The 24,134-nt window shown below is 54.7% G+C and overlaps 2 protein-coding genes across 2 annotated transcripts; both read left to right on the forward strand.

The window, feature by feature from the left end:
- Window positions 1-131: 131 nt before the first annotated feature.
- Window positions 132-10,135, forward strand: ARHGDIA (Rho GDP dissociation inhibitor alpha). The gene is made up of 6 exons (XM_075771046.1): window positions 132-264; window positions 6,454-6,663; window positions 7,030-7,113; window positions 7,705-7,781; window positions 7,961-8,024; window positions 8,458-10,135. Exons 2-6 carry the CDS (start codon window positions 6,474-6,476, stop codon window positions 8,655-8,657), a joined length of 615 nt encoding a protein of 204 aa, XP_075627161.1. The 5' UTR covers window positions 132-264; window positions 6,454-6,473; the 3' UTR covers window positions 8,658-10,135.
- Window positions 10,136-13,629: 3,494 nt separating this feature from the next.
- On the forward strand, window positions 13,630-23,082 carry P4HB (prolyl 4-hydroxylase subunit beta). The gene is made up of 11 exons (XM_075771029.1): window positions 13,630-13,876; window positions 14,230-14,436; window positions 15,237-15,370; window positions 15,592-15,729; window positions 18,630-18,734; window positions 19,007-19,132; window positions 19,572-19,772; window positions 20,425-20,545; window positions 20,767-20,948; window positions 21,396-21,482; window positions 22,009-23,082. Exons 1-11 carry the CDS (start codon window positions 13,708-13,710, stop codon window positions 22,093-22,095), a joined length of 1,557 nt encoding a protein of 518 aa, XP_075627144.1. The 5' UTR covers window positions 13,630-13,707; the 3' UTR covers window positions 22,096-23,082.
- Window positions 23,083-24,134: the final 1,052 nt, after the last annotated feature.

Below are 24,134 nucleotides of genomic sequence, written 5' to 3' on the forward strand. Positions count from 1 at the left end.
CCTGCCCCGCCCATTCCGCGCGCGCCTTCCCGCGCCCCGCCCCGCGGCGCTCTACCCGTCCGCCCCAACTCTATCGTCCATCCCGCAATCGCGCGCGTATCCCCTGGGCCAATCAGCGCGCCGGGCCGCGGCCGGAAGTGAGGTGCGGGGCTCGGCCTTGTATAACGGGAAGTGACGGGCGTGTCCCGGAAGTGCGGGGGAGCGCGGGCGGCTGGGCGGATCCCGGCGGCGTTGTCACCGCAGCGCGGAGAGCGAGCAGGGCCGGTAGGGCGGGGCCGGGCCGCGGGGGAGCGGCGGGGACCGGGCCGGGGCCCCAGGGGATGTTCAGGTCGCGGGGCCGCGCCTCCGCCCTGCCGGGGCCTGGCCGGGCCGGACGCACCGCGCCCCGCTGGCTCCGGGCCGCGGGAAGGGCCGGGGCGCGGCCCGGGGGGGGGGGAGCGGGGTCCCTGAGTGCCCTTGCGCGACCTTCTCAGGGCCAGGGAAAGCCGCTGTCCCCGGCGGGGGCCGGAGCGGAGCTCTCGGGGCACGAGGCCCGCGGTTCGGGTCGGCTCGTGCTGCCCGGAGGAGCCGGGGCTGCCCCCCCCCCCCCCCCCCCCCCGGGTTTCTTTCGTCACCTGGGCTGCGGGGGGCGGAAAAAGGAGCGCTGGGCCCTTTTCACTTTCCAGGGCGGTGGGAGGTGCAAGCGCTCTCGTTTGCCTCAAACAGATTTTCCATAAACGGTTTCTAGTTACGAAATGAGGAACTTGGAAGCAACTTCTTCAGGGTCGGTTTCCTTCTGTGTTGGAGTAGGTGAAGAGCCTGGTTTATCCCCCTCAATGCTGCAGGCAGGGTGTATGTCAAAGCTGCTGGGGCAACGTGCGTAAGGACTGCAGCTAGGCTCCTGCAGGAGGTGTCGGTTCTCCTCCTTCCTTTACAGCCCTGCCAGAAGGATGGCGAGGGCTTCCCTGGCTCTGTAGGCTCCTTGCTGCAAGTCTGAAAGTCGTAACTTCCTTTTCTTAACACAAGAAGAACTATCATGCTAAGCGGCTAAATTGTTGCCTTGAGGGTTTCGGGTCTGGTCCAGAGTGCTCTGTTGCTCTGGTTTTCCAAGTGTTCCTCCAGTGCAGGTATCCTTGTCCTGTAACTGCTGAGCAGAGGCGGTTTCATTGTGGTGTTCCACTACGGGGACCAGTGGCGATTTGTACCGATGTGTCGCGCTCTCGGCAGTGCCCACAGCTGCAGCACCGGGGTCGCCACGCAATCGGGTACTTGCAGGCTGGAGCCCCCTTACCTGCGTAACTTGTTTGCATCCTGGGCGTATGACTGCGAGAGATTTTTAAACTTCTGAAGTTGTGAGCGTACGGAAATGGCTGCTCACAATTTTGGTTTTGCTCTTGATGGTTAACACCTTGTAAGGTGAGCTGCAGTTCAGCGTTATGTCAAGAACAACAACAAAAAAAAAATTACGTCTCCAAACTGCCGAGTCTCTGAAAGGCAGCAGGCTGTTTCCGGAGTCCTGCTTGCCCAGAGCTGTGAGGCAGTGGCGGGGATCAGGCGAGATGAGAGTTCTCTGGGACACTCTTACAAAGCGACTGGTGCAGCAGCACTATCCGGAGTCCCCTTGGCTCCGAATTCCCCGGGCGGAGTCAGAGGGCAGCACTCGGTCTCGGGAAGTGTCAGCAAGTCACCAGTTCCTCCTGTGCTGCTGAAGTGCTTTCCCTCCCCTGCCGCTGTGCCGGGAGCTATCCGAGCCCACTTTATTTCTGATCCAGCCTCCCGAGCTGCCGTTGTACATGTGCAGCAGCAGCGCAGCCTTGAGATGGTTTAAGCGGTTCTTGCTCCTTGTGGTGTAGCAGCTTTTGTAGCTGCATAGTGAACCGGATTAGCAGACTGATCTAGCTGGAAAATAACCCTGCAGAAACGGTTATTAACTGGATCAAATTCCAACTGAGTTTGCCGTGTGGCTGCACAAGCTTTCCCTTGCAGCACAGGGGAAGAAGGAAGGGTGGGGACCGCTGGAATTGGCACCGCTTCGTGTCCATGGCTGCGCTGTGGCCTAATGGACGTCAGAAGCCAATTAGCTCATCTGAAGAGACTGCGACTAACTCTGGTTCCACTAGTGCCGTGGGATCTTGATCCCAGCATATGAAGAAGTCGCCGTTTACCACTGTCTGCCTGAAAACAAACAGGGTTATGTTCCTCGCAGTTTGTCTGTCTGGCAGAAGGTGGGGCTCTCGCATTCGCTCCTCCGTCCTGCACAAAAAATGCTGAGGGAATCCAGGAGAAACTGCTGACTTGAGGAAGCAGTGAGGGCAGCCGAGTGTGAATTCCCAGGTGGGAAGCGATTCAGCCTCCTGCTGTCTCCTGCAGGCTTCTGTGATCTGCGAGGATCTGAGAAGAGCCCAGGGCTGTTTCCGCCGTCCCTCTGCGGCCAAGGAGCCCGCCTCCTGTGATTTGCTTTCAGGCTGAGCGCAGGCTGGGAGTGCCGTTCCCTGCCGGCTGTGGCAGAGTTCACGGCGGGTCTGTGCCGTCTCGCAGCAGGCCTCCCAGGAGCTACGGGGGCACCAGCTCTAGCGTTCTGCGACTCGGCTGTGCCGTAAGAGCCAGAGAGCCGCTGTGCAGAGGTGCTGAGCAGGGCACCCAAGCATCTCCTGTGTGTCTAAAGGAGCTGAGGAGGAGTTTCCTTCCAATGCCTGAGATTTGAGGTGTTGAGCTCCCGTAAGGCACCTGCTCCTGGCTGCAGGTCAGCAGTGTGTGGGAAGGCTTTTGTGAGGGGGCTGAGCCCTTTGAAGGACCGTGCTGCAGGTCCCTCCTCTGCGGTCGGTGCGTGTTTGCTGGAGGTCTCAGCATGGCGCAGATGGAATACTCGAGTGCGGTTCTCTCCCAGTAGTTCACATGCGATCGAGTCCCTTGGCTTCGCTTTGTCCGGCAGTGTGATGGCTGGTCTTCCACACACCTGGAACAGCTCTGGTTTACTAATCCTGAGCTGTAATAAATGCTTTGTCTGAGAAGCCTGAAGGGTGAGGTTGAGGCCCTCAGAAAAGTTTGGATGCGATGAGGAGTCTCCGTCCTCTCTGGCTGCATGTTTGGAGAAGTAGCCAAGGTGCTGTGGCCCGTGGTGATGAGGTCCGGCACACTGTGCAGGTCACAGGGTGCCTCTCGATCCTCGGGGCCGGCCAGGCTGCAGGAGCCTGTTCTTCTCGGGAGGGCTGCAGCGGTGGCCTTGGCGCAGCCTGGTCAGAGACGTTCTTCTGACTGCTGCTCCTGGGGAAGCCTGTGGGAAGAGGTGAAGTGGTATTTCTCCAGGCCTTTCTCAGAGCTGAGCCCTGGCCTGAGCTGCTGGCTGGAATAGTGCTGTGTGTTGGTCTGAAGAGCTGTTTTCTGTCTCTGGTGGGCTTCCCTGGCTCCAGAGATTCTGTGGGGACTGTGGTGGTTCTCAATTAACCTGTGTGGTGGTGCGCCTGGTTGTTTCTTTAGCTCTGGGTCACAGGATTAAGGCTAGAGGCATAGGACCGCAACCAAAGAGCTAGGGGTTTGGTTTTTCGTTGGGTTTTTTGCGGGTTTGTTTTGGTTTGTTTTTTTCTGTGCCCTCAACGCCACGGTTGTTGCTAAATATCTGTTTGTGAGAGGGGTTACCCTAACGGAGCTGATGATGTGTAGGAGGAACTGTTTCCCTGTCTGTTACATCTGGAGGTTGGTTATCAATGAGCGGTAGCTCTAACTAATGCATTTCTTAACAGATCAGGACAGGATATCTGATCCTGGAAATCAGCTGCTAGAAATCAGTACTGTTTAATGCTAAGGCTGTTCCTGTGCGGAGCGCAGTGATCTTCCAGACCCGACGCTGCTGCCAGGAGCCCACTGCGGCTGGTGCTGCTCTGTTCACCTTGCAGTGCTGATCCTTCGCTGCGAGCACAGTGCTGGCTGCGGGGAGCTTTGCTTGTTCGAGGAGAGGCTGTCTGGGGGCTCCTGTGTCCTGTCGCTTGCAGGTGCTGATCAGGCCATTTGCAAGGAGCTTTGTCTCTGTTTGGCCTGAAAATTGGAAGGTGACATATACCTGTGGACGCTAATGCCGCAGAAAGGGACCCGGCACTGTCGCGGATATGCGTGTGGGTACTGGTGGATCGTCTGTTTATTATATTCATGCTTCCAGAGAAGGCTCAATCGCAGAGAGTTTGGGAGTCAACAGAAGTCCGTGCCTTGGGACTTCAGTTCTTTCAAGCTGTCACTGAAAGTCTGTCACTTCCATTTCCTGAAAGCTACAAGTGTCTTGGGAGGAAGGTCAAGGAGCTCTTCAGCGTGCAGGGAGAGAATGACCTGTAGTGCTTGGGAGGTGAAATCCAGCCTGGAGGCGAGACGGAGGACTGCAATAAGGGGAACAAGCAGTAGAGCGGATACTTGAGTGCGTGTTTGCTCAACGCTTCTGGGCGTCTTCAAGGCTGCAGGCTTTTTTGGATGGGAGCGCAAAGGAAGTGACTGGGTTTGATACGGAGATACCAGGGTGAAATCTAACCAGTTGCTCATGTATCACATGAGATTAAATGGCCTTTTGAATAGAAGTTTCCACAATATTTGGTGCCAGGATATTGGAGAATGCCATGCAGAAGGGCCAGCTGTTTGTTGTAAAGTACAGGGGTCAGTACCGGCAGTTGTTGGGAGTAGTGAGTGCGAAGGTACAATCAGAAAAGCTGCCCTACGCAGGAGCGTTTGTGCCACGCAGGGCCAAAGCCCTTGTAATAACCCTCAAGTGCCACATCTCCCCCACCCCGCCTTTGGCTGGTGCTAAATCTTAGTCAGGCTTTAATCCCCAGAGTCACCAGTTGCATCCATTGCAAATATCCCACCCCAGGACACCCCGAGAGCCGTGCCAGCCTCTCTGGGGAAATGCTGCCAGCCCAGGCGAGTCAGCAAGTCTGTTCTCAGGTTTGAGAGTGGGCAAGTCTTCAGTGGAGATGTGCAAAATTTCACTTTCTGTGTCTAATCTGTCTCCTTTGCCCTGTTCCCTAACAAAACATTCATAATGTTTATGGCTAAAAATATAAGTGGAGCCCAGGTGGCATCTCCACTGTTCCGCTATTACAGCCGTTGCCAGGCTCCAACTGGATGTGGAGTCAGACTGGCTCCAGCATCTGCAGAACTCGCCTCGCGTCACTATAAAACGTGCTCTGTAAATCACGCTGCGTGTGATTAATGTCAGCGCTGAGGTCTCTTTTCTTTCCCCCTCTGGGTGGCACATTGGGCAGAAATGGAATAATTGAACTATGTGCTATTATGTCAGTTAGCTCGAAGACAAAAAGAACGGATGATAGTTTATTTAGTGTGACCTGTGTGAGAAGCTTTAGGTGCGTGTAGATCATAATTAGGCCAGTATTTAAGTACATTGTGTGTGTTTGTTGTATTTGTAGCAAATGTTGTAGCTCTTGATTTATTTGGAAACAAGATGCCAGAGCAGCGAACGCAGTTCTGTGGTGAGTCGTGTGTGCTAGCGCAGAGCTCCAGGCGGGAATATCGAACAGGAATGCAGGAATGCCAGGTAATGACACAAACACCTGGATTCATCAGCAGATCATTTGTGAAAGATTTTGCTTGTACAAAAAGGCTTTCAAAAGCTGTCACTGAAAGAGTTTTTCGAGTCTTTAGAGAGTCCAAGTTGATATTTGCCGTAGGATGACCCCCTAGGAGACCTGTGGAGCATCACAAGGTTGTCTTGGCTTTTACCGAGGTTTTTAACGGGGTGTTGGCATCACCTTTCACCAGCCCTCAGTGTGCCGCTGGGTGTTTCCTCGTTAAGAGTCCTGGACAGCCAAGTGAAACTGCGCACGTGTTTTTGATGCATTATCTGTTTCACTGGCTGTGCGTGACAAGGTCTTTGATGAGGGCCGAGCGTGAGATCAGCTGAGCCAGGTGTCTTGTTCCGCTCCTCCGAGGCACCCGGCGTAGAGCAGGTTGATCTGATTGAGTTACAAACTGCGAGCTCCAGATTGCAGCAGAGGCTCCTGGCATTTGTGCCAGTGGTGGGGCAGAGGCCTATTCTTAGCTGGAACCGTGTGTTGTAGAGAGTAGAATTGAACTAGGTTTATTCTGGGCTCAGGTTTATTATAAGTGAAAGCCTCACTCAGTTGTTCTTGCGGAGGAGAGCGTTTTCTCTATGGTTCGGGTTTTCACCTGTTCCATCTTTTGGGTAAAGCACCAAGGTTGAATTTTTCCTGCCCTCTTGCATGGGCCTCCATGGGCTGAATACGAGACCTGGCCTACTGAAGGAGAGGGCAGGGGCTGCGGGCCCACGGCAGGCTTGTGTCCCCGAAAGCCCCCCGGGGACGGCCTGTGGAGGGCCCAATCGAGAGGGGGAGCCAGTGGAGTCACGGTGGAGCAGGTCTGGGGAAGCCTGGCTGGTGCTGCTGGGTTGCGCTGCTGGGAAGGAGCCCGCGCTGGTGGAGTAGGTAGGTGCAGTTACGCTTCTCCTCCCCACTTCAGTGTAACTCGCGTGTGTGAGGATGGCAGAGCAGGAGCCAACGGCGGAGCAGCTGGCCCAGATTGCAGCTGAAAATGAGGAGGACGAACACTCCGTCAACTATAAGCCACCTGCCCAGAAGAGCATCCAGGAGATCCAGGAGCTGGACAAGGATGATGAGAGCCTGCGCAAGTACAAGGAGGCACTGCTCGGTGCCGTCACTGTGACCGCAGGTGAGCCCTAGGACGTGGCTATGCCTCACTGGAGCCAGAGCTCCATCAGTCACCTCCGCCTCATCCCTGCTCCTGCCTGGGAGCTGCTCTCCTCCCAGCTCTTTGCGCTTTGGCTTGAACACAGCTGGGAGCATAAAGGCACGTGTCTGCGCTCGCCCCGTGCTGATCTCTGGCCCTTGGAACGAGGCACAGGGACTGGGGGGGCTCTCGGGGAGGCTGCGGGCTGGGCCTGACACAGTGGGAAGCCCAGACCTTCACTAAGGGGATGTTGTTCTCACTGGTTTTCTTGTGCTTTCAAGAAGTGAAAGAGTTGTGTTGGTGGGTATTAGGGATGGGTGTTGAACAGCCTTTTTGCTTGTCTTCTAGATCCCAATGCTCCAAATGTGGTGGTGACCAAGCTGACTTTGGTCTGTGCTACTGCTCCTGGCCCCCTGGAGCTGGACCTGACAGGTGAGCTAGGGAAGAATTCCAGCCCTTCTCCTGGGTCAAAGCTGGCTTAGCGTGGAGCCCGGCGGGAGCACTGCTGGCATGGTGGGCAGACCCTCTCCTCTGTCAGAAATGCCCCTGTGCCGGAGGCAGAGTAAGGCGCCCACGCCACTGCAGGTTCCATACTCTGAGCCTGACGGCTGCGTCCCCCATCGCAGCAGAAGGCCTTTCTGCGTGCGCTCCCTTGCCAGCCCTCCTTTGTAGAGGTGTGAGCTGCCGGGTGGGGGAGCCAGCTGTCCTCCAGCCTGCACAGCGACGCTAACGGCAGCTTCAAGATGGTGACAGCCTCGGAGCAAACGTCTGCAAAGGAAAGTTCTTGAATTAACTGTGTTGCTGTGCGGCAGTGTCCTTTCACAGGGCATCGCTTGCCCGCCGTGGGCAGTGCAGCAGGGAGGGTCCTGTCATGCAAAAATGAAAGGATGAACTGCGTGCTGTCCAGGCAGTAAGGGTCATGCCGTGCTTCTGCAGATCCTGTCCTGATCACCTCTTGCAACTTAAATTCGCCCCAGAGCACAATACAAAGGGACCCTGAGCAACCCTCTCCCTTCTTTGTAGGTGACCTGGAGAGCTACAAGAAGCAAGCGTTTGTGCTGAAGGAGGGTGTGGAATACCGGATAAAAATCTCGTTTAGGGTAAGCATTCAGATCTGAAAAGTGAAGAATGAGTGGAACACTGGACTGCTGCGATCCCAGCATGGGGACTGCCTGAGCCCTGAAAAGTGGTGTGATGGAGGAAATTGTCCTCTACTGCGGGTGAGGTGGGCAGTGTGTCTAGGAGACAGCTTCTACAGTCCTTGCTTGTCTCTCTGCAGGTGAACAGGGAGATTGTGTCAGGGTTGAAGTATATTCAGCACACATTCCGGAAAGGAGTGAAAAGTAAGTGCTTCTCTGTGACTCGGGTGCTGCTTTGTGCGAGGGCTTTCTGCCCTTTCCATGGCAGCGATGGGGGCTCACCCATTGGTGCCCCAGCAGCTCCTCACGGGAGGGGACAGTCTTCAGTCGTCTCTGGGGCAATGTGTGCAGGCTTCTGGGTCTGCTGCAGGGAGGCACCTGCATGTCCGGGCGTGGTGTGTAACCCCCGCCGGAGCATGGCAGTGAACAGGTCACTGCTGAGAGCGGTGCTAGCGCGGGGGGATCGCTCCCTGCAGGAGCAGCCGATCCTGGAGTGAACGGGGCTGTTAATGCAGGTGACATGTTCTCACAGCTCCTCTGTGGATTGCTGTAGCAGTAACAGACTGTTCATGTGCCCCAAATGGTGGTGGGGGGTGCTTCTTAAACAGCCTCCATACACCTCTTTTTCTCCTTCTAGTTGACAAGACTGAATACATGGTTGGGAGCTACGGCCCCCGAGCAGAGGAGTACGAGTTTCTGACCCCCATGGAAGAAGCCCCTAAGGGCATGCTGGCCCGGGGCAGCTACAACATCAAATCCAAGTTCACAGATGATGATAAGACTGACCACCTGTCCTGGGAGTGGAACCTGACCATCAAGAAGGATTGGAAGGACTAGCCCTTCCCGAGGCCAAACCCCAGAGAGTGTGAATCAGACAGTGGCTACCGTAGAAATCCCCCCCTGTACCAAAGTGCTGACGTTGGAACCCTCTTACCTTTCACCCCTGTTATAATTTGACCAGAGAGCTCAGTTTTGTAATGTGCCCCCTCCCCAGAGAATCGCTGAGTGCATTGACCAAACCGTGCTGTCTGCATCTGATCTCCAGCTGCCGGTCCCAGGGCCGTGCTGTCCCAGCGCAGAGGGGGGAGTGCTTGCTCCCTCGCCGGGCCCTTTGCTGCTTCTCACCTCCCTCTATCTGGGTAGGTGCTGAAGGGGAGAGACTCCTATGTTCTGTGTAGTATCCTGCGCTTGGCTTTCCTGTGCACAGCTCAGGGTAGCTACTGCCTCCACGTAGCTGAAGAACTTTGATGCCAGGCAGTTATCGAATCCATTTGTTGGCTAAAATCATGTCGGGCCTGCCCCTTCCGCCCAAGTCAGTGTCCTGGGAACGCTGGCAGCTTCATTTGTGGATGTTCCCTGTAACCATGATGCCTTAATGTGTAACACGTATCCTCTAGGGAGGGGGCCCTGCCCTTGTTACACTTTTTAAATGCCACCCACCCTCCCCCTGTTCGTTGGCATGGCACTCATCTTGGTCACGCCCCTCATGGGTTATTAGGAAAGATTCACAACTTCCCGCTTTGCTGCTGGTCCATTCTTCACCCGAGACGGGACATCTCCAGTGGGTGACGCCTGGCCGCCCCTCCCGCTGTCCAGAGAGCTGGCCTGGCAGGACCCCTGGCCCTGTTTGCGTAAAGCTCCGCACTCTCTGGCAGCCTCGGCGCCTCCGAGGGGGTTGCAAGGCGGGTAGGTGCGGGAGTCACCAGCGTTGCCATCACCTCACACTTCTCATTGCAGCCAGGGTAGCTGCAAAGCACTGAAATTCCAGGAGGCACCTGCCCTCCTGGCTGTTTTGGGCTGAGGATGGACCAGTCTGTTTCTGCAGCTGCTCTGCTGATGCGATCAACAAAGAGCTTGCAACGGACAAGTGTTCAGAAGCGGTTAATGCCTTATGTATCTGTTCTGCCTTTAAAATCTGTGCCTGGCCTGTCAGTATTTATTGCCTTGACACTCGACTCCCCACCCTGTGCCCGCAGCAGACCCTGCGGCACGCCGGCCTGCCCAAGGCCGCCCTGACAGCGCCCGGGGCGAAGGAGCCCTCTGTGAGCCCTTGAGGGCCGGGCAGGCATGTTCCAGCTCCGCAGCCCTTATTTGGATCCTACCACATTGAGGTCGTGTTAGAACTGGGACCAAGTACATGTGGCTTTGTCGTAGCTACGTCTTTGCCTCTAACTCTCCCTTGCCCTGCCCCTAGAGAGATTTTTGTTAATTTGATTTGGTGCATATTGTCTGTAAATCCTAGACCCGGGTTAACAGGTTTGGAATCATCGTCTGCTTCTCCTTTTATGACAGTTAAATAAAATCTTTGAACTGACTGTCTGCTGTCCATTCTGGTTCTGTTTGGGATCCTCCTGGTTCTGGGTCTTGGCAGGGACTGGCAGAACATCTGTGCAAACACCTGGGGTGGGAGAACACCAGAATCCCCAGGTTTGCCGAGTTGTGAAACGGGATCTGGGACAGCCCTGGCCGGAAGAGAAGAGGCAGGGGGCCCCCACTGCAGTGTTTGTCTTCAAGATCTATCCCTCGCTGTTCGCTCTGTTCTGCAGGCCGGCAGTACGAGGGATGAGAAGGGTTTGGGGAAGGCGAAAACGTTGGGTCTCTGAGTTGTAAAGTGTGTGTGTGTGTGTGTGTGTGTGTGTGTCTGAGCCTGAGCCTCGGCCTGCCTGCGTTGTGCCTACTCTGGCTGCGAGCATGAAGTGAAATTCCTGCACGGCCAGAAGAATGAGGGAGAACGGAATCCAGGAGAGGCGATGTGTGATAAGAGCGTGCGGATGTTTACAGAGCGTGTGGCATGTTTGTGTTGGATAAGGAAAGTGTAGCCAGGAAAAGCTCTTTACAGAATCTACAGCGCTAGAGAAGCTGTAGAGGAGATGGCTCGGCCCTGCTCCTGGTAACAGAACTCTGAATTCGAGGAGGAACCTGCCAAGCAAATGGCACCGGCCCCTTCCTTCTTGCTCCCGGGAAAGCCGCCGCGCTTCCCAGATGCCGCACCTAAAGGCGACAATGTGACTTGGGAGCCGCAAGGAGTGCGAGGGCTGAACCGAAGCACCCTCAGCCAGGCAGGAGCCGCCCAAGCGAGGGGCAGGCGGAGGCGTGCGGCCGGGCCCGCTCCAGGCGTGCTTCGCTTGTGGTGCCCCGGCCGCAAGCTGCGCCTGGCCGCGCGGCCCTGCAGCCCTCCCCGTGGCGCGGGGCCTGACAGCGCAAGGGCAGGAACTGGAGCAGGCGTCACCCTCCGTCATGGCAGTTAGAGCGAGCCCAGATGCGCTGATAAAGCGAACAAAGGCCCCCCTTGTGCTGGCCCCCAACAGCCGCTCTGCGGGCAGTTAGTGTCAGGGCGAGATCCTGTCTGATGCAACCTCCAGCTCTTTGGCAAGTCTTTCCAAACTTCAGACGTTGGCGTTTCTGTTAGATCGCTCCCGTGATGGTGGGACACCTGGGGAGGGGTACGCAGGACCCGAGACCTGCCGCGACGCTGGGGACCGAGGGGCTGCAGCGGTGACTCGCTGCCGGTGTTTTCTCCGGAGCACGGTCCCCGTGCACATGGACATGAGCAGCCCCAGGGACACACAGCCCCGGTCATGGGTGGGCAGGGCAGGGCGGCTGGGTGGGCCAGGTGGTTCTCACAGCTTGTGGCTTCCAAGTGAAAGCCTCGGCCCCTCCCGGGAGAGGCACCTCCTGCACCCCGGGTCCCAGCTTGCGTAACAACGGTCCGGGCGGCTTCTCTAGCCAGGCAGCTGCTGGCGCTGCAGCGGCTGGGTCTGGCGCAGCAGCTGCCTCGAAGCAGCAGAACTGCAGCTCCGCAAGTGTGGCAGCTTTCACCTGCGTCTGTCAAAAGACAGCCTGGGAGAACCAAGGCCAAGGGGAAGGGAATGACTGGTGAATCAATGTCTTGCCGTGCTGGAGAGCCATGGTTGTGGGCCCGGACTGGCTGTGCCGGTGGCTGTAGGTATGGAAGTGACACGCTGCCCAGCTGCCAGTCCCAGCAGGGACAAGACATCAGAGACATGCTGCCACCATAGAGGGCAGGCGGTGCCCCATCCGTGCGGCTTTCCTTTGGCAGGCACCGCAGTGCACGGATGCTTGCAGGGATTTATAGAAAACAAGAGAAGTGCGCTCTGTTCGAGGGGTGCCGGAAGGCACAAGGACGCTGCACTCAGCATAGACAGGATCGCCGACCAGCACCAAAAATGAGAACGAGAGTTGCAGCACCTGCAAGGTGTTGGTGAGCGCTGCTGGCCGTGCAGAGCTGCTGGGCACATGTACAGGTGGCTCAGCACCGCGCTGGGCTCTGCTGACGTGTGGTGACGTGGTAAGACAGCTCGCCGCCCTGGGCCCCAGAAATCTGCTGGCAGCAGGACATGCCACTTCCCCTCAGCCGCGGGCTAAATGTGTCAGGCAAGGGGCTCCTGGCAGGAACTGCAGGGTCTGGCCCGTTCAGCAGGGCATCGGCCCTCTGGCAGGGCAACTGGCCAGGTCAGGGCAGGGGCTCCCAAGTGCTCCCTCGCCTGTGGGACCAGACAGGCTTCGAGGCAGCCGAGCACTAATGCAGCACCTCGTTCTGGCGGCAGCCGATTCCCCACCCTGGCAGCCCGGCGTGCCCGTGCCCACACAGCCCCGAGCAGCGGCCACCGCGCGCATCCTGCTTTGCTCAGCGCGCCTTCGCCATCTGGAACCTGGCCGGGCTCTCTCTGGGCCCTCGCAGGGTGTCCGGCTCCGCACCCGGCCAAAGCTCCTAACGGACAACCGCTCCTCGCAGCGCCCAGGACGACCGGCGAGCTGCGGGGCACCTCGCCCTGAACGCGGCCGGGCTGTGGCGCCGGGCTCGGCCCCGCGATGGGCAGCGGGAGCAAAGAGCGGCGGCTCCACCTCGCAGGCAGCACCTGAGCTGGCAGATCAGCGGGGCGCGGCCGGGGAGCCCGTCCCCGCTCCGGCACTTACCAGCGGGCAGCCGGGGCGCACGGGAGGCGCCCGCAGACCCCGCCGCAGCCGCAGCCCGGCAGATTTCCGCCCCGGGGGCTCCTCCCGCCCCCCCGGCCGGCCGCCACCAGCCCCCAACGGCCGATGCTCGCGCGCGGTGGTGCTTCCCCGCCACGGCACCCCCCCGCTCCGGGCCCCGGACGCCGCGGCGGGGCTGCGCTCCGTGCGGGCAGGGCTGAGGCCGAGCGGCACCGCCAGACCCCGGCGGGACCCGAGTGCTGCGGCACAACGGGACGGGCCCCGAGCCGCGGCGGTGCCCGAGGCCTCAGGGCGGACGGGACGGGACGGGACGGGACGGGACAGGGCAGGGCCCGGCCGGGGGGGGGGAGGGGCACCGGGGCAGCGCTGCCGCCGTGACACCGAGCGCCCCCCCCCCCCCCCCCGCCCCGGCGACCTCGCGCGCCGTGACGTGTCCCGCAGCGTCACGTGCCCCGCGGACTTTCCCTCCGCGGGCGCCGGAAGCGCCCCTTTTCCCTTCCGGGGCGGGTCAAAGGGCGGCGGACGCGGCCCAGTCAGAATGCACCACGCGCGCCTCGCCGCGCGCACGCGCAGTGCCCGCCCGCCGGGGCCGCCCGAGTGCCACGTTCGAGGGCAGGCGGCCGCGCGAGGCGGCGGCGCTGACCAATCGCGAGCGACGCAGCGGGGAAAGAGGCCAATAGCGACACGCGGGAGGGGAGCGAGGCCAGCGGCCAACCCGCGACGACGGGCGGGGGGCGTGCCCAGCCCGTCGACCAATAGGAGCCGCGCGGTGGCCCGGGCGGCGGGTCGGGCCAATGGCGGGCGGCAGCGACGCGGTGCGGCGCGGCCAATGGGGCGCGGCGGCGGCCGGGGAAGGCGGGTTTATAAGCGGAGGCGGCGCCGCGGCCGCACGCCCGTCCCGGCCCGACCTCGACCCGCCGCCATCAGCGCCATGGCGGGGCTCCGCGCGATCCTGCCGCTGCTCTGCCTCCTCCTGCCGCAGCCCGCCCGTGCCGGCGACTCCGCCGCGGGTCTGGAGGAGGAGGACGGCGTCCTGGTGCTGCGCGCCGCCTCCTTCGAGCAGGCGCTGGCGGCGCACCGCTACCTGCTCGTCGAGTTCTGTGAGCGCGGCGGGCCGGGCGGGCGGGGAGGGGGGCGCCGGGAGAGGCGGGCGGGCGGCGGCCCGGGGGGCCGAGGGCGGGGCCGGAGCACCGAGGGAGGGGGGCGGGGAGGAGGCGCTGAGGGACCGGGCTCCCCCGGGCCGGGCTGGAGGGGGCCGCTGGCCGTGCGGGGCCGGGCTCGGCCGGAAGGCCGGGGAGGTCGCCGGACCCGGGGTGCGGTTTCTGCGCCGCCCTTGGCCCTGCCCCGTGCCGGCTGACGGGGTTCCCTGGGCCCGGGCGGGACGTGGGGACGGCCGTGGCGGGGGGCGGGGGGGGCTCTGGCCGCGCTGACGCCCTGTCCCCCTGTCCCGCAGACGCCCCGTGGTGCGGGCACTGCAAAGCGCTGGCGCCCGAGTACGCGAAGGCGGCGGCGAAGCTGAAGGCGGAGGGCTCGGAGATCCGGCTGGCCAAGGTGGATGCTACGGAGGAGTCGGAGCTGGCGCAGCAGTTCGGCGTGCGCGGCTACCCCACCATCAAGTTCTTCAGGAACGGCGACAAGGCCGCTCCCAAGGAGTACACAGGTGAGCTGGGGCGGCTGGCCACGCGCCTGGGTGCAGAGGGCAGCGACGTGGTGACGGGTCCTTGTACCTGGCCCCACGCTCCTGCGTGTGCTGGTGCCACTGGACAAGGTTCACTATGACAGCGACCGAGGGAGCGGAGCTGCAGCGGGGGTGCTCTGGGTGGGTGCTGCCCCTGGGGTGTTGGGGAGCAAAAGCTTGCCTTTCACAGGGTTTTTTACCTAAAGCTGGGGAAATCCATAATAGGAGCTAGAGCAGATGGAATTGGCTTTAAGTAGGAAAGCAGAGCAATCCAAGCTTGGTTTCTTGTTCAGCTTAACTTTACTCAAGCAATGTAGTGCTGAAAAAATGCTTAGGCGGTTGGGTAAAGGGACAAACACAAGATGTAAGACAGGTGTGACCAAGAGAAGCAGCATTCAGCTAAACGAGGCATGTTGCACTGGGTGATGAGGATAAGATGCAGAGTACTGATTTAGAAAGGAGAAGGTCGTACATTTGCATGGAAAATATTAGCATCTTGGACAGGTGCTGCGTTGCTGGTCAAAGTTTAATAATGCACTTGGACTAGAAGCAAGAGAAGAATGGATTCCTGGGAGCCTGTGTACCTTGACTTAACAATTATGGATTAGCTTAATTACTCTAGGAGTGAAAGGAAGAGAGTTGCGTAAACGATATCTTGATTCTTGCCGACCTCTTGGCCAGCTGCTGAACAGTTTATCGCAAAGCTTAGGGGGTTTGATTCTTAAACTTAGTTGGAGGGGAAAGAAAAAAATAATCTGTGTTTTCTGATCTTCCTGATGTAGCTGGCAGAGAAGCAGATGATATTGTCAGCTGGCTGAAGAAACGCACTGGCCCGGCTGCAACTACCCTGACAGATGCTGCTGCAGCAGAGACGTTAGTGGATTCCAGTGAAGTGGTTGTGATTGGTTTCTTTAAGGTAGAGTTTGTGCTCCTGGTTGAGAAGCTCTTGTGTGTGTTGAGGGCCTTCCCCGCTTTCTGCCCTGCGGGGACCTGACAGCTGGGGAAGGCTCTCCATGAGTTGTGAAACACCTGCTGTCCTGTCTTACTTGATCTTCCAGTTCTCTGGCTGGTAAGCCCTGGGACGTTTATGCTCCAGCTCAACATGTCCCATATGAGATGCCTTTCTTTATTCTCCAGGATTTGACATCAGAGCCTGCAAAGGAGTTCTTGCTGGCAGCGGAAGCGGTGGATGACATTCCTTTTGGGATTTCCTCCAGTGCTGATGTCTTCACCAAGTACCAGCTTAGCAAGGACGGCGTGGTCCTCTTCAAGAAGGTACTGGTTGGTGCAAAGTGTGAGCACCGCACTTGAGTCTTCTGCCTCTTTCTACCTTTCCTCTAATTAGTCACATTCAAATGAGGGTGGCCCTGGATGAAACAGCAAAAGATCCTGTGTGGTCAGTCTGGCTGTTCCCAAGCCTCAGAGCCTGGGGGGGGAGAAGAGTGGAGCCTGCAGCCCCTTTGTGGGGTGGCAAGAGCCCTGGGTCCCTTTGCAGGGCACAGCTGGCAGCGGAGGGGCCCGCAACCTTGTTGGGATCCTGGCCTGGTGCTGCCCTCCTAAAGCTTCGCTTGCTTCCCTGTTTCTCGGATATCTGACTGCAGTGCAATTGTGGTCAGAACAATCTTTAAAATACTCATGGCTGTAAGTAGTGAGGCCTCCTGTGCCCCTCCCCGAATGTCGAAGGTCTTAAGCAGGACGGTAGCCAAGTTCTTGATGGCTTGCCATGATGCTCTGTGTTTGATTGTGGCTTAGCAAACTTGCTTTTAAACATACTCAGTGTTTACCTCTGCAGTCAGTCAATGGCTGTGTCCAAGAGTTGTTCTGTGTTTCACTGCTGTGGGTTCTGTGCTGTAGTGATTCCAGCAAAGTCCCCAGGAGGACTTGTGGTTCCAGCTGACTAGGCTGGGGCAGTGGGATTATGTGCTGGCCATCTACAGAGTCAGAATTAAACTTAGTGATGCCTTTTACTATTAAAATCCAAATCACAGGGAGGAAATTGTAGGTTTGAGAAGACAAGAAGAGGTTCCTTAGATTTGCTGGTACTGCACACATCGGTGTGGTGAGGGAGGACCCAAAGCTGCTTTGGGTTCAGACTTACTAAATTTGTAATCTAATCAGTCAGTTATTGGTCTGACCAGTTTGACCTGAAACAGGCTCAAGAGTTGAATGAATTCTTATTTCATTTTTTTGTTCAGCTAAAATAGCATATATTTATTCCACTACACCTCTGAAATTATAGTTATTTTTATGGTGCTAGAAGCTTGTGGACTTAAATTTCTCAGTCAGAGGTCCTTCAGTTTGGTATGGCTGAGGGTGCAAGTGAATTATCTGGCTAACAAGTTCAAAATGCTAGCGTTTTGCAACTGGAAAACTTGGGAAGGGTGAAGGGGGCAGGATTTTGTTCTTGGCTGACTTACTATCTGTATCTTGCTTTTCTCGTGTATGTATAGCTTTCTGTATGCTCTGTTCATGGCTAATGCTAGGCTGAAATAGCTGTTTGCAGGGGGTTTCTCAACTCTTGTTCGTGTCCCTTGGCAAACACTGAAGTCCAAATAGAAATGCTGCTCTCAAACTGACCATCTCTTCGGGGCTGTGGGGAGTACCAGCATCGAGCTCCCAGCAGGGTAACATAGAGACTCCTTTGGCTAGGTTACAGCTAGGGCTTCCAGCACTGACAAGTTATTACCCTGGGATTTGAGTTACCTGTACGTTTTCTCATGCTTAGCTCTGTAGAATGGACTTGTGTTGATTTGATCTGATGTACTGTCCTCTAACCCTGAAGTCCTATGAGCTCTGTTATGTTTCCTCTGCTTCTGAAGAACTGGGGTAATGGCAGGACCAGTCTTTAACAGTAAAGGAATTAATTTTCAAGGTGTTTTCTGTAAGTGTAGCCAACTTGGGTAAACAGGGAGTGAAAAGCAATTCCGTGCTGGGCAGCTTCTGTCAGGTGTTAGGAGCGGAGGAACCTCAGTCTGAAAGGACCGCTGGAATGCTGCGGAAGGGCTCTGCCCTATGTGGAAGAAAGAAGGCAGCCTGTGCACGTTGCCTCCTTGTTCCTGTTTTGGTGTGATCTCGTGGTAGTGCCATGAGAGCTCTCAAATATGTCCACTCCAAACCAAGGTGAAAATGAGTGCCACTTGTAACCAAATACCAGGGTGTAAGAACCAGGTAGTTTATTTTACCAACAGTTACGGTTTTGGACTTTGGCTCAGCTTCCTGCAGTTAGTTGGGTCTAAACTGAGAGGGTTTGGCTAGTCATTCTTGCTTTACTCTGTGTGAGTTGTCCAGACTTGCAGAGACCCTTGAACAACTGTTCTGAAGGCACAAAGGCGATGTTCAATACTCTTTAAAGTATTTATAAAGTTAACTTCCAATGTTAAGTGTTTTCCTCGCTTTTCAGCTGAGACTGGTGTGCTTCCTCTAACAGAAGGTTATCCAAGTTCACTCTCTGGTAACTTGAGTGTTGCCCTGCCATGGACTGCTGTGTTACCCTGCACATCCTCTCTTTAACCTTCATGGTCCTCTACAGCTGTTCCTTTTCCAGGCTGCCAGAGAGAGTTCTGAGAATCCTGATCAGGGTTACAGGTGATGTCCCGGCACAAAAAGGGATCTGACACCTCTAGGGTGATGTGTGTTAAACATGTGCTGTTGTCTCTAACAATAGTGACTGAAACAACCCCACGGAGCTGAGTAAATTGCTGTTTACTTGCAGTGCATAGTGGGCTTTGCTGTCAGACTTTTCATAGCATTGTCTGGTTAAAGTGTGTCTGCTCCAACCCTGCTCGCTCCTACTGAGCAGAAAGCTGTTGTGCTCTGGGAGCTTCACTGCTCTGCCTCACGCCTTCCACAAAGCTGTAAGGCAGCTGTTGAAAGTCCTTCTTGGTGACCTGTTTCATGATTGTACAGAACGATGCCAAGATCTAAGCTGACTGCCTTGTTGCTGCTCACCTTCTACTGTCAGGGGATGATTTAAGGCTTTGGCCAGGAAGATGGATCACCTTGATCCAGATTTTATGTGAATGTGCGGAGACCTTGTTGGGAGATGGAAGCTTGCCCTGAACTAGTGCAGCTGAGAGGGACTGGGGCAGTTACTCTGGTGTGAACGCATCTTATTTCTTGAAAGAGAGTGTATGGGATATGGAAGTGTTCTAATGCAGGAATATCTGGTTTTGCAGTTTGATGAAGGCCGTAACAACTTTGAAGGGGATCTCACAAAGGATAATTTATTGAACTTCATCAAGTCTAATGCGTTACCTCTGGTCATAGAGTTCACTGAACAGGTAGGTCTTTAGATACTTGGTAAGACCTCTTCCCATAGCTGCTGTACAAATATAACAAAGCTCAAATTGTGGATTCTGTGATCGTGTTTTGTCTTGGAGCTGATGCTAGTTTGGGGTTAGAGGTGTGAAGAACACAATGGAAAGGAGGCATAAGCTTGCTGTTCAGAGCAGTCCTGTAGTATTGGTGGCTCCTGCGGTCTAATTAGAACAGTCAAGCTGGTCTTGACACTGATTTACCTCTCTTCCAAAAATAAAGTGTATTTTCTTCTCAGACTGCTCCAAAAATCTTTGGAGGCGAGATCAAGACTCATATTCTGCTGTTCTTACCAAAAAGTGTGTCTGACTATCAAGAGAAACTGGACAACTTCAAGAGTGCAGCTGGAAGCTTCAAAGGGAAGGTGAGATGGATTTCTTGGACTATGAATTAAGTGAACACCTCCTGCAGAGAAGTGTAGCGCTGCCTGTCTATAGCCGCTTGGCAGCTGTGGAGGAGAACTTGAAGCTAGTGCTCTCTCTGCCTGTGTCTCTTGCTAATAGGTGACTGAGTCACTTACTGGCTTGCACAACAGCCAAAGGAATAGCAGTTAACTCCTGACTTCCCTTCTCATGGATGTAAACCTGACTCTGCCTTAAAGTCAGCGCCAGGTCTGTGTGCGTGCTGCTGGAACTGCTGCGGCTCCAGTGTTTGTGCTCTGACAGGGTGCCCTCTTAACGGCCTTGGAGAAGGAAGGGGGGGCCAGTTCAGCTACTACCTGTGCAAGTGTGTGTGTGTGTAAAGTATTGGTAGCCACGAGGTACTCATCTTCACTGTACTGCTTTTTACTTTTTCCTCCAAAGATCCTGTTCATCTTCATAGACAGCGACCACAGTGACAACCAGAGGATTTTGGAGTTTTTTGGCCTAAAGAAAGAAGAATGTCCAGCTGTACGTCTGATCACACTGGAGGAAGAAATGACCAAATACAAACCTGAATCAGATGACCTTACAGCAGACAAGATCAAAGAGTTCTGCAATAAGTTCCTGGAGGGCAAGATCAAGGTAATGAAGATAAAGGCTGCTGGCTAAGCAAGCCTAAAAAAAAAATCCTCCCTGTGAGGAGCTGCAAGTTACCTGGGGAAAATCCTTCCCACTGATGTATGGCGTATCTAGCAGGCTTTGTGATGAGAAATGAAAGGCAAAACTACTGGGGCATGAAGACTGTGGAAAGCAAGCTGTGTGCTGGCACCTGAGTGCAGTTAGAGCCTGCTCTTTCTGCTGCTTATGGTAGCTGTGCTGTTCATCCAGTTTCTCTTTCTGTCAGCAGTCTGGAAGGTGTGAACTTGGGTGGCATGGCTTAAGAGCTTTCAGCTCTAATCTGCTGGAGGTAGCTGTATGCAGCTTACTCCAGTAGTGACTGTTTACCTAAGCTCAGTCCTGTGGGAATGATACTGTCAGCAATGCCTTTTCCTTCCTACAGAGCTCCATTGCAGTTCTCTCTGCAATACCTGTTGTTTCCACTTGTTCAGGGTGGGAAGGAGGAGACTTTCTGTAAGCAGAAGAGGAAGTGACTGACTCATCTGGCTGCTTGCAGTCTCTGACTGAGGCACTGAGAGGGGTGGTTAAACTTGGGTTTTCCAGGATATGTGATTGCACATACATTCCAAGCAGCTGTGTAACAAACAATATCTCTGAATTTCACTTCTTATTCCAGCCCCACCTGATGAGTCAAGACCTTCCTGAAGACTGGGACAAGCAGCCTGTCAAAGTTCTAGTTGGGAAGAACTTTGAAGAAGTTGCTTTTGATGAGAATAAGAATGTCTTTGTAGAGTTCTGTAAGTATCTTTCAACAGCTGATTTCAAGTAACTGGCATGAAAGGAGTGCTGAAATCCTGCATGACCAGTATTGGGGAGAAAGCATCTTAGAGAACCTCAGCCACAAAGGGAGTGCCTTGGTTAAAATGATGTGTGGGGACTCTGTCTGGCATGGGAGCTGAGGGGGAGTGGTGGTAACTTGTTGGGATGTTGGTGCTAGCTGTGTTTTTGTTATTAACAGATGCCCCCTGGTGTGGCCACTGTAAGCAGCTGGCTCCTATCTGGGACAAGCTGGGAGAGACCTACAGGGACCATGAGAACATTGTCATTGCCAAGATGGATTCAACAGCCAATGAAGTGGAGGCTGTGAAAATCCACAGCTTCCCCACACTCAAGTTCTTCCCTGCAGGCTCTGGCAGAAATGTAAGGCAGCAGCTGAGCTCTATACAGATTGCACAAGGGAGCACTAGAAATGCTTAGTTGCCTGCTTGAGTTCTGTTTTGGACAAGAGCTTTGGGAGGGCTCTCTATTCTGTAGGGATGGAATACATTGAGTCTACAGGACATCAGAGACCCTTCGTGGGGGGGCTGGGCTGTAAGAAAGAGTTTGGCAGGGGGCGGAAAGTGGGATTGGGGAAACGAGGGAGCATAGCAGAGGACCATGTGCTCATCTGCAGGCTATTCTTTCCTCGCAGTGATCTCTGAAGTCTAGTGGCTGAGCTGTTTTCCTTCGTCTCATATGGGTGAAGGTGAATTTTTAAATTCCCTTTTGCTTGGCATGTTAACTTTTGCTCAGAAAGAGAATTCTCCTCTCCAGGGGTGTGGTTCTGTAGGTGCCCATAACCATATCTTGATGCTTTTTCCCCTGTAGGTAATTGACTATAATGGGGAGAGGACATTGGAAGGCTTCAAAAAATTCTTGGAGAGTGGAGGTCAGGATGGGGCAGCAGCTGATGATGTGAGTAATGTTAATACATGAGTAATATCAATACAGTACTCTGGGCATTCAGAATATGGAACATGGGTTGGATCTGGTGCTGTGCTTGAATCCTCAGTCCTAAATTAAGATCCTGGGTTGTTAATGTGGTGGGAAAGGATACTTTTGCTGAACAAAAGTGCCCACATAATAAAATGTGACACATTCAGTTGCACAAGCTGTCTCAGGTTGTTGTGCAAACTGCTGGACTACTTAAGGGCTTGTTCTTCATCGAGAGCTCCTGCTCAGCACCTGGAACTTGAGCAGTGTGATGTACAATATGCAGTATATCTACTTGGAAGCTCCTCACCTGCTGGGGTGGAGGGTTACAGGTGCAGGTACCAGCTTCTAGGGGTTTCTAATCCTTAATGTCCCAAATACAGAGCTGTGGAGGTTTTGTTAACATGGCAGCAGAGAACAGTGAACAGATTAGAGATGCTGTTCTGTGCTTGGTTTTGGATCTGCCTGATGTGCCAGAAAGCAGTAGCTGTCTTTGTAACCTGTACAGGATCTGGAGGACCTGGAGACGGATGAAGAAACAGACCTTGAGGAAGGTGATGATGATGAGCAGAAAATCCAAAAGGATGAATTGTAAAGAGAAGACTGATCTACATCACCCAAAAAATCAGACACTAAATTGGCTGCTGTTATGCAGCCCAGTGAGTCAGAAACCCATTAAGATTTAAAGCAGAAGGAGAATGACTGGAAATCCAGGGATTGGCTTTTAAAGTAACACTTCACCCTCACTTGTCTGTACACTTGACTATCTTTTCTTTCTTTTCGCTTTTGAGAAGGGATCTGTCACTAGGTAGCCAGCCCAGCCAGCTGGGCTCATTTTTTTATTGTGATGTACTTTTTTTGTACACAGCTTTTGAAGTACTCTGTTCTTCTGAGTAGAAGCAGATTGTGAAGCAGTAGCATGAGTTCAATGGCCCAATGTGCTGGAGCCTTGCCACTAACATCTTCCAAGAAAGCTTTTTTTTCCTTTTTTCCTTTTTTTCCTTTTAAAACTAAGCCCAGAGTTGATTTCCACACCTGGCAGGGTCCTTAATGGTCTTGGCTGTTCTTCCCTGGATTGGCCTTTGGTATATGTAGGGGGAGAGGCAGTAGGCTGATGGCATCATCCTGGTGAAAGGTGTATATGAAGGGGCTTCTCTTCATGCTGTCCGGATGTTTCCTTCCCCCTCTGCTTTAAGACACTTAGAGATGACTATTCTGAACACCTGGAAGGGTGGAATACTGTGTGCACTGGCTGGGGCAGGCTCTGAGGGTGGAGGTGGTCACTGGCTCACCAGCTTACACAAGACCTAGCTGTGTTGCCATCCTTTCGATCAAATGCAAGACTGTTTTGCAATCACTTTCCATGCATTATTTTGAATGGGCTGACCAGGCAGGTGGGTGGTGTGGGAGGGCCTGATAAAACAGATCAAACAGGACATTTGCAATTACTGGGTTTTGGGGAGGAACTTGAACAGGGGAGTGTTTCAGAGGCCTGAGCTGTGTCAGGCTGGTTCTTAGCATTCCGCTACAATGACATTGGAACTGAATTTGTTGGCCAAATAAAGTTGAGATTTTAATACTATTAGGTCTCTTTGTCTTTATCAGAATATAGAGTGAATATATTTGAACCTGCCCTGAAAGAGGATCAGAGTTCTAGAGTGATTCTCAAGGTACTCAGCCAAAATGGTGTTTGTCACCTGTCTCAAACTTGCACTAAATATGAAAATTCTGAGAGAAACTACACTTCCAGTTTTGTGGGTGGCTTCTGGTACCTTAACCTGAAGAAATTCATGTTTCAGAATCTATAAAGGAAAAGAACTTCAAGATGACCATGTCATGTCCAGGTTAAATCAAGCTCTATTAGCAGTGAGCGGATGTTGGCTTGGGCTCTGAGAATAAGCGCTCTGCTTGCCAGCTGGCCTGAGGTGAGGGACCTCGTTGCTCTTGAGCAGTTAACCAAGGAATTTGCCTACAGGGAAACCTGGGGCTGCCTGTAGCTCTGCTAGTCAGGCTCACATGATCCAGTGAGCTACACTGCTATTTCCAAACCAGTCACTTACTGCTGAAAATATTTTTGTAAGAAAATATGCTATAAATGTCACATGGGAGGGCATGGTGAAGCTAGAGGGCAACTCAGGAGGCCACTGATGCCTGTCACTGAATGTGGGTGCGCTGGGGTGGTACAATGTGGTTGTACAACGCTTGTCCTCAGCTCCAGCCTCATTCCCTGGGAACAGGGCGCACAAACCTTCAGTGCAGCAGCACCAGGGCTGGGGCTGAATGGGCAATTGCTGACTGTAGGATCAGAAAACAGAGCACTGCTAGTAAGAAGTTCTGCTGGAAGGTGCTGGCTAGAACTAGGCCCAAAAAGGTCTGTTTTGTGGGACCAGTTAAAGTGTAAACAAGGCTGAGCTCTGCAGTGGTTCTCTTGTTTATGGTCTGAGACCAGCCTTGCTCAGCTCAGAGGCTTTTCTGATATGTCAAGGCTGCTCTTAGCAGAGCAGGACTCAGAGTCATCTTGTGTCCACAGCTAATTGCCATTCCAAGAAAACAGGCTAAAAGTGTTCTGTCTCCACAGCAGATAGCTCAGCCTCCTCTTGCATGCTGCTCTGACGTAACCCTGAGCAGAGACGC

Source organism: Balearica regulorum, chromosome 18 (genome assembly GCF_011004875.1).
Source record: "Balearica regulorum gibbericeps isolate bBalReg1 chromosome 18, bBalReg1.pri, whole genome shotgun sequence".
NCBI classification, from domain to species: Eukaryota; Metazoa; Chordata; class Aves; order Gruiformes; family Gruidae; genus Balearica; species Balearica regulorum.